Genomic DNA, 10,197 nt, shown 5'->3' on the forward strand with positions numbered 1-10,197 from the left:
CTCTTCATATTTCATAAGGCCGTGAGCGTGCGTCAAAGTTCAAAATCCGCGCGTACTGCTATGGGCAATATAGTGCAAATTTGATCAAAAACATGCCATTTTAAAAATCGAAATAGCTCTTCAGATAGTCCATTGACCCCCAATTTTTATATCATGGTTAGAGAAAGCATGAGTTGGAGATATGATTTCATACCACCCTGACTCGTACAAAGTGAAATAAAGTCATCATATTGGCATCTAAACTCAAACAAATGTATTTTGTTGATGACGTCATTTTTGTCTTTGTTTAATTGAGATTATCTCACTTCTCGGTAATCGATTTTCTCCCAGATTTTGATATGTTGTAGCTGAGATAATTTCCTATCTAAATATTTCCTCATTTTTTCAATCAGATGTCAGGATCTTGTTCATACTTATCATCGTCATCATCATCATCAATATCATCATTATCATCATCATCATCAATGTCACCATCATCATCATCATCATGGTCTGAAGATGATGATCATCAACATCACCGTGATCATGATCATTATCATCATCATCATCATCATGGTCTGAAGATGATGATCATCAACATCACCATGATCATGATCATTATCATCATCATCATTAACATTATCGTTTTTATCATCATATAACATTTTCATTATCATGATCATCATCACCTTTACTATCATGATCATCATCATGTTCATCATGATCATCATTGTTTACATGTCTATATAACTTCTCCCATTCTCAAATCTATCATAAGACATAGACAGACCACCTTATTCGTCTTCGTGACGAATTACATTTCTAGTTTTTTGTTGTAATCACCGTTTTCAACAACAATATTATTCTGTATTATACTGTATTACTGTTTCAGTGGCAGCACCAATAAAGCCTTTGGCTTTCCTAGCTGTCTCCACATTCATATGACATTTGTGTTGTTGATGTATTGTATTGTAAATGTTTCTCTTTAGCTTGTTCGCTATGATTTGTATTTAATATGTTTAATATGATGTTTTTTTTATGATGAATGAAATAAAGATTAATTCAATCTAAACCTGCTTTCGAACCCAAATAGGTCTTTGACCTGGTTATGGTTGTATCTATGATTGTTTGGCTTATAGACAGTAGATCCCGTTGGTTTTAAGATTTAATTCTGACTTGTTTTTAATAACAAGCTCGAGCAATAGTCTTAACATATCGATTATAAAAAACACCTTCTTTTACAATGAACCAGGTGTCCTTCTTTCTTCAACCGCTTCATTTGTTTTCTCTTCTTTTCCTTTTCCTTCTTCTTTCTACTCCTTTTGTATTAATTTCTCTACTGAATGAATTTGTTATATTTACCTATGTTATATCATACTATTTGAATGTATTATTCATATCTTGCATTTTTAATTGTAAATTCAAGACGCATCAGCTTTGAGCTGTGACTTTGAATTTATATTAAAAAACTTGTAAATTGAATCAACAAAAAAATGGAATGAACCGAGGGGAATAACCTGTAAAATGAGCTATTATAATTCCTGCACTGTTCGCCTCCCCCGTATCCTAGTTACACGATCGAGGATGCGATTTAAATCTACTCGGTGCAATCCGAACAATTCTTTTACAGCAATTGGACTTTTCACAGGAACCCTAACATAACACAAACATATTCAAATAGCATTGTAGAGACGATTAAAAAGAAGGTATACTAATTCATCTTTGTTAAAGGCATCATTTAACAAGACATGCACGGCCTTACATGTTATTAGTGTCTGTGATATGTTGTAAAATTGAAGCCCTAAAAATATTGCGCTTCAAAATGTTCAAGAAATGACTTTAAAAAGTTAAAAACAATTGAGTGACCGGCTTAACCATACTCGGTTTCTCAAATAGACTGTAGTGTTATGAAAACGCAAAATTTGGTCTCGATTTCCAATCATAAATATCTTGATAATCAGAAAGGCGATCGGCTTGTAAAAGTCATGGGATTCCTGACTAAATTATTTATAATTATCATTGCAGCATGAGCTAAATCCAGGATTTTGTGTCAGAATCTGAGACAAAGTTACCGGATCCCTTTAAAGGGACTTGGTAACATTGTTCAGATAAGAGTGCTAAGGTAGTGACTTCAATGCTAGATGTACAATCAGGGATAATCAGAAATTAAAAAAAAAAACAGACCATTATTTATGAGAACAACTGAGAAAACTGATCTGATCGATTCCTTAATTTCTATATTATTACAATTTCATTAAATTTTAGGTAAATGTAAACCATCACAAAAGCTGTGAATTGGCTCTATATAGATCTATACCATTCCAGACATTGAATTAAGTGCTGAATGTTTTTAAAAAGCCTGACAGGCTTTTTTCATGAAAAAACGGTTGAGAAAATTCAGAAATAGTTGGGAGAACTTACTGTCAGAGGGTGTTGACCAGTGACGCTTTAAAAAAAACAAAAACATAAATATCTTTGTGATTTGAGAAATTTGTCAGGATTGTGTGCATGATAGAAGGTTAGTACAGTAGAATGAATATGATAAGTAACATTTCATACAAAAAATGTCATCAAACTTCAACAAAGTTATCGAGTCACTTTAACCGTGAGAATGTTCACTTCTATCCCTCTCCGATAACTCATCCGATCAATTAATTTGCTTTTCATAAGCATGTCAGTCAACATACCCTAGATTTAGTAATTATTCAAGGAAACGAAACGTAGCGTCTGTAATAATATGATGTAAATGCAGCAGCCTTTTTCTATTTACCATGTAAAATAGAAATCATTTTAAAGCTTTTAATGACAAGCCTATTTTATTCATCGACAAGTTCCTGAAGTTACCTGCTTTCCCCAGGAAGCCGGATATAAGATCGAGCACGCGATGTTAATCTATTGGGTGCAAGCCAATTAAAAAAAAAAATCAAATAGCATTGTGGAGAAAATGAGCAAATAAGTATAATAACACATCGTTGTTAACCGTGAGAACGGTCACTTCTTTCCCTCTCTGGTAAATCCTGCGAACAGTGGTACCAACTCTAAAACGAATTATCGAAAGAGTCCCAAAAGTAGTAAATTACTACTCATGTCATGGCTGTATTAAACAGTAGCAATGGAGAATAATTGTCGCTTACATTTAGCCAAAATCAATAGATTGCTCTTGGGACATAAATGTAGATGAAACTATGATTATTCAAAATGATATTGTCTTGAAAACTTTCGAAAAAATCGGAAATGAAATGAAAAAGACATACATTTTATCACGGAAGCCGATGATAATGAACCATATTTAACGTTGACGACATTGGATGCCTAATGATAAGCTCTACCACTAAAAAAAATATATATCCAAAAGCAAGTGACTTCTATGATATCATCATGCCTGTCATTCATCTGTCAACTAGGTGAACAAAATACATTGGTATGGCCTTTCTCATCAACTGACTGCCTGTTCAGAATAGCATGTTTTTATGCCCAATCACAAAATTCAATTACATTTGAGCACTTTCTATGTCAGAAATCCTCAAACAACATCATGAAAAGAAGCTAATATATGAAAACATGAAATGCTATTGTAGTTGGTCATTTGATGGGAAGGTACATACCATGGGCGTAAATCTGTAATTGGTACCTATTGCTCAGGGGTGGGGGGGGGGGGGGGGGGTGGGGGTGATCTATTCATTCATCCCCCTGAACAATAGGTATTACGTAAGGATTGACGCCCATGGTACATACCATTGTATTTTGTTTATCCAGCTGACTGATCAATGACTGACAAGATGATGTCACAGAAGTCATTTACTTTTGAATTATTTTTGTAGGGGTGGAGCCTAGCAGGTAGAAAAAAAGTAATATAGAAAATGATATCAAATATATGACATAATGTACATCAATATGTCAAAAAATATGTGATGTATACATTAATACAGATGAACAAAAGTCAACATAAATTTGTAATTTAGTCACCCTTTAAAATTAATACAAAGTTTTGGGAAATTTTGAAAATTGGCTAGATAAAGATTCTTTACAGTTTTGAAATATTAAGAGGCCCCTGTGCGTGTGTTTTAAGCAGTAACAAAAAATAGCCCCTAAAAGACTTCTGCTTTCGAGAAAAATTGAATATCAAAATTTTCCGGTGCTTCCGGTAAATTTCGATAAATTTCAAATAGCGCCTACGGCATACAATGGTAGCTGCGGCCATGAACATCTCAGAATATGCAGTTGTAATATATAATTTCCAAACTGGAATAGCCAATTGGTCGATTTTAGTCAAGAAACATTGTTTTATAGCTTAATTAATATCTTGACCTTGAGAGGGAGCTATACAACATAAAGAGTTTATTATTTACAATTTTATCACTTCAGACTCGATTTCAACCGCGACAACGACCACTGAATTTTGTAGGATCGCTTATGTTTCCTATTTGAACCAAATTCATGACTCCATACCAAAACTTTGTAATACCTTTAAAGGGATAGTTGAGTTCTGTTTTCAGACCTTCAATGTGCATGGTTATTGTTCTTATTCTTATGACATTTATAGTGCCCTTTTAGAACCTAAAATTGCTGTGAAGGTAATATTAGACCCCAAAATGTGTGAAATTTAGCTAATACGAGCATACCAATTCAACTCCACCCTAAAAAAAAACATATGGTGACCGTTAATTAATTATTTAATGAAAAATAACAACACATGGGCCGGCTGGTTGTGCGTTATATAAGCAACACGAAAATGCCAACAAAAAAGCCAACATCGGCATTAGCTGAAATACGACGTAAAAAGCATTATTTCGGTTTTTTTAGAGGTTTTTTTCAAATTTTTCAAAATATCTAATATTTGTGGTGGTACACAGTATTAGAAATCGTTATATTTCAGCCGTCTCTGAACCGATTTTGATCAAACAAAGATGATTTTGTCTTTTAAATAGTATGTTCTTTCAAATTTGACACTCAGTTTTTCATTATCTCATAAAACTCAACTATCCCTTTAAGTATCGTAAATGGCGATTGAAAGACCACGCCAGCCGCTGTGCGCAAACTGACTGCGGTGTGTACGCGACGCATTTATGTCATCTTCTTCTCAACCCCATATGCAGTTCACCATTTTGTTTTATTTTCTGTACCCCCTATCTCTCACTTGTTTTTGGCATTGTCTACTCTTTGTATTATGACCGTGTTCTTCTATCTTTGTCATATAAAGTACTGTCTTGTCTCGTTCTCGTCTCTGTTGGCATTCCCCTTTCCCCCTATTCTGTAGTTCGTTTTGTAGTTACAGACTTGTTAATTTGATTACTCTTCATTGTTAAGTCTCATTTGAGGTGTCCACGCTTGTAAAAGCATTGCTTTTAAGTGGACCCCTCTGTTTCCAATATGTATTTCTATATTTGTTGTAAATGATTGATTTGTAATGTTTTGTTACAAACATAAATAAATTGAAATTAAAATTGAAGTGAGCTGAGTTAGCCCACTAATGTACTGAATACCAAACGTCAACCCTATAATCACTTAAAAATGTGTCACATTTCATAAACCATAGTGGAAAAGGAAAATCAGTATCATCAAAGAATTAATTCCTCATTTTCGTTTGACGACTCGACGAGAATCTTAGTTGCATGGATCAATGGTTACCGTTAATCATATTGTAAAAGAACGTTTCATCATTTTGTTCTCTTGCAATTTTCCATTACATATGATTAGAGAGTCGTCAATTATTCGACACCAGGCACCACCTTAATCACAGAACATAATATCGAGGGTATGGATAAGTAATTTTCTTTTGGAAATTTGTATCTTGTAGGAATCCGTTGCTGAGATCACCCGTTCCTTCTGAACTCTCGAGCTCGTCGCGAAGAATCCATCAATGATGGCAAAGATTCACACTCCTGACTCTCTCGCGACCGAGTTTGAGCTGGGAGAACCTGAAAAGACACGACGTCGAAGGGAACTCGACTCTCCGTCAGCTCTCCCGACATCGACTCCATCATCTGGCGCAGAGCAGCCAAGCCTGGGTCAGAACCCATCTGGACCATATTCATGCCCTATGTATTCTGGTATGAACACCAGGTCCATTTCCTTATAATAACATTTCCTAAGATTGTAACTAGTTTAATATTGATAACATCTCTTATGACATAGGGACCAGAAGTTTCTTGATTTCTCTAATGCCCATCGCACATTAAGGCTCATCTATGAATAAATTAGGCAATGAGGCACCTTTAAAGCCCGTCTGTACAAGTTTGGCTAGAAGGGATTAGACCACCCAGCGTGGTCACTAACAGGTGGCTATCTCAACAACCCAGCTCTCAAATAACATAAGAAAAAGAGGATCATGGGGGACCAACGGGCACCGCTTAGGAATTGTTTGCTATAAAGAGGGAACAAGTAGCTACAAGTAGTACAGTGGGGCTTCAAAGCTCGTCCAGCCTCTGTACCATTTCCGTGTCACGCGTCTAATCAGCTAATAAAATTAAGACACCCTCAACGTGGAAAGTAGACCTAGCCATTCCTTTCATTATGAAGTGGACCGGAATTTGGGGGATAGCGCGATCAGTGGAGAGAGCGCGCTGTATGTGGGATCGATGCGTGTGATAGAAGAATAGAAACAAAGAACGGACTAATCTGGTCGAGTTTAAAGCCAGCAATGTAACAAGCAGGAAATCGACCTCAACATTTTCCAAAAACAAATGGGAAACCACTGCATTACACAGGGCAGTACTAGTAAATTGTATGTAACGAAAGTAAACACATCATTGAAGCTCATATATGCGTTAGGTATAATAAAAGGTAAACATAAGAGAGCCCTAAGTGCCAAAATTAACTTCCTAAGCCATAGGTCGTGTTGGTTGGCCATGTAATTCCCTTCAAGTCCGAAAATAGGATATATCAATATTCGAAACTAAAATTTTCCAAGCGTCAACTAGAAAAAATATGAACTAATCAATGGAACGTATGACGTAGGCCATGATCATCCAGGTTGAGAATAAACCTCAAACGGGGCTAGTATGCTTGTGGAGGCAGAAGTGTTTATGCCTCGCAGATCATTGAACTTGATATGAAATATATTCACTGCTTCTTCTTTAGGTCAATGTTTCTTGTGCCCTGCTGGTGTTCCTGGACACAGCGGTCCTCCAGGCCCGCAGGGGGTTGCCGGAAGGGACGGGAGAGACGGACGGGATGCACCGACAAGTCCCCAAGGTAGGTCTATAACGACATAAATCTGATACGATATAGCACGACATGCAAATGTTTCAGAACATTCATATTAAATTGTGACATGATAAATATTCAAGCCGGAAATTGCATGACTAGCGGAATAAAAATATAAGTTATTGAAAAATAATTTGGATATTGTAACTCCTGTGCGGTCTATGACAATTTATACAACAAATATATACTATAGGTGTAAATTAAAAAAATACGATATGGAGACGAAAAGTCGGAGGTTTCTCTAGAGTGTCTTCTCACATTATTATGTTATAACAACAATCAGTCTTTGATAAAGGCGAGAACATAATCCCGGCAAATTACACAAAAATTAAGTTATGTAATATAATTGATTATATTCATATCAAATCGATTGCGTCTATGGATTCTGATACATGACATTTTTAAATGTTTAATATTTCACTGAGGAAAAACCCACTTCACGTAACGACCAAACAAACACAACTGAATCCCGTTTGTATAAACTCGATTGAATTTGCCACTAATAATGGCATTTTTTGTACCACCAATGTAGATGCCAAACGTCTGGAATACTGTTAGATTTATCTATAGGATTCCTATAAATTGTCTGGATGTTTAAATTTTACCTTAAGAAACACCCAGCGACGAAACAAACCCAACTGAATCCGGCGGCGATGCGGTAGTGCGTCCAGTAGGTAACATGACAAGTCTCCCTGGTGTCATCTATATTCGCTGGGGTAACGATGTGTGTCCTGAGGATGCAGAACTCATCTATGCAGGTTCGTACAGATGGGTAATATTCCACGGGGAAAAACTCTGGAAATGTTTTGACAAGATCGCAAGAACTTTCTGAAAATTAATAACAGGCAATTTAAATAGCCTTGTCCGTCTGTCATATTCGAATGTGCGAACGCTTCAACGTATTTCAAACATGATGGCACACACAGTAGGGTATTAACTAAGCCTCGATTTCATTTTTCGAAAGTCGTTACTGTAATCCTTAATCAATCTGATGTTGTGCGACAAAAAAGTCTTCATCGCCACAAACGAATCACATGTATTCGATAGCCCCTCTGGCTAAAGCTTAAGTGCACAAGAATGGGTTGGGGTTTAAGTGAATGCAAACAAAGGTATGTCAAGTTTCTTTGAGTTATTGTAATGTTGACTCTTATTTATACAGTATATGCGAGATTTAAAAAAAAAAACTGAATGTCATGCTATAACAAAATGACCACTAGCGTTCAATAATGTTAAGGTAGCAATAATAACCACAATTATATTGCACAATTATCAATCCTATGGGATGCTCAAGGTGCCTACAAGTTCTATAATTACCCTGGATTTAGTCCAGCAGCCCTAAAAAAGCACTAAAAGCATTTCATGAATTAAATCTTACCAAGTTTACATTTACTTCTTCTGGGTGGAGAGTGACAAATTTAGATATGTGTCTTACCAACTCACAGTAAGTGCGGACCTCGAACCGCGAACCATGTGATCCACATGCCGGTTCCGTACCACTAGACCACGACGCCCCTGTCAATTTTTTAGGGAAATGAGCTATGTAATCCCATTACCAACCATGAGGATTAGCCCAAGTGCAACATTCACATGCCCTCATGTGCTGTAGAAGGGTGTCGTAGATTATGTCATCAGGCTGTATATCACATGGCTTGCTGTTTGAGTCCACGCCCGTATCACTAATAGCCACCCTCCACCAAAGTTGGAATTTGTATCTGGTTTGAAATTAGTCCTTGGACGTTCTCCGGAGTTGCCTAATAACAGTTGTTGTCATTGGTCCTACATCATGCTTTTGTTTCTGATGAATTTGAACTGTAGTGGGTTTACCTGTATTTGTGTTACATTGCTTTGTGATTTATTCAGGTTCTATTGGAGGTGCATCCTTCGCTGGAAGTGGTAGCGGCTCAAATTATCTCTGTATGCCGGAAGAGCCTATCTATGACGAAGTAGAAACCTCCCTACACGGTGAACGAGCCCTAATATACTCCTCTGAATACCAAGTCAATACTGGTCCTTCACGCATGCAACCAATGCATGACCATACTCCGACCTGTGCAGTCTGCAGGGCGCCCTCTGGCCGTACCAGCAAACTTATGATTCCTGCCCGCAACGTGTGTCCTTCTCAAGAGTGGCGTTTGGAGTACGCTGGTTATATTATGGCAGAGAAAAACGTACACAAAAGATCGGAATTTGTGTGTGTGGACCGAGAGATGGTTCCTAAAGCGGGTACCTGGGGGAATCAGGATGGTTCGCTGTTGTACCTGACAGAGGTCTGGTGTCTTGTGGGTGCGGGCCTGGATTGTGGACCCTACATCAATGGTTACGAAATTACTTGCGCTGTCTGTACTATCTGAAGTCCTTTTGATAATTTAATTTCGTATAGTTTGACACAGTTTGTATTTCTCGTCATGATCTTTGAACATCTTAGAACAATCTTTTTTTCATACACACAACAGTGATAAAATGTACAACTTAGTTGCATACACATTCCAGTGATTACGAGTTAACCTTAGTTTTATACACACAACAGTGATCAACTGTATGAACAAAATTAGGCCTAGTTTGTCGATGGTTTTCTTAATGTTGTTAGTGAATTTCATGATCCTTTTTCTTTTCCTTCAGGAAATAATTAATAATTCTTGGGCTACTCTGAATTTTCTGACTAAAGTTTGTATTCGTTCTTACAGAAGTGTGATACGAAACCGAATGATCGTTCAATGTATATGTTAACATATTAGAATTTACTTTAATTGTACTGAATTAAACAGGCATTGACTTTATAATTGCAAACGTTTTGTGGTTTGTTTAATGTTGTTGATAATGCTAAAACGATTGTGAGAAAACAGGTTTGACTGAGTGGAAATTGCTTTAAATCAATTTTATCTGCTTGATAATATTACAGAGGACCGTAGGAGCAATTTATAGTGAACATGGGTTTCATCCTTAAAAAAAAAATAGGCACACAATATAATGAGAAAGAAAGGAAAATGTGGTTAAAAACTGTTTTGGTCGGGG

General features: G+C 36.6%; 2 protein-coding genes across 2 annotated transcripts; both read left to right on the forward strand.

The window, feature by feature from the left end:
• Positions 1-5,842: 5,842 nt before the first annotated feature.
• Positions 5,843-8,017, forward strand: LOC100889796 (cuticle collagen 1). Its single transcript, XM_030978568.1, has 3 exons — positions 5,843-6,029; positions 7,060-7,173; positions 7,797-8,017. Exons 1-3 carry the CDS (start codon positions 5,843-5,845, stop codon positions 8,015-8,017), a joined length of 522 nt encoding a protein of 173 aa, XP_030834428.1.
• Positions 8,018-8,262: 245 nt separating this feature from the next.
• LOC115921261 lies at positions 8,263-9,536 on the forward strand. The gene is made up of 2 exons (XM_030978570.1): positions 8,263-8,266; positions 9,046-9,536. Exons 1-2 carry the CDS (start codon positions 8,263-8,265, stop codon positions 9,534-9,536), a joined length of 495 nt encoding a protein of 164 aa, XP_030834430.1.
• The last annotated feature ends 661 nt before the right edge of the window (positions 9,537-10,197 follow it).

This window comes from Strongylocentrotus purpuratus, unplaced genomic scaffold, assembly GCF_000002235.5.
Source record: "Strongylocentrotus purpuratus isolate Spur 01 unplaced genomic scaffold, Spur_5.0 spur5_scaffold_1, whole genome shotgun sequence".
Taxonomy (NCBI): domain Eukaryota; kingdom Metazoa; phylum Echinodermata; class Echinoidea; order Camarodonta; family Strongylocentrotidae; genus Strongylocentrotus; species Strongylocentrotus purpuratus.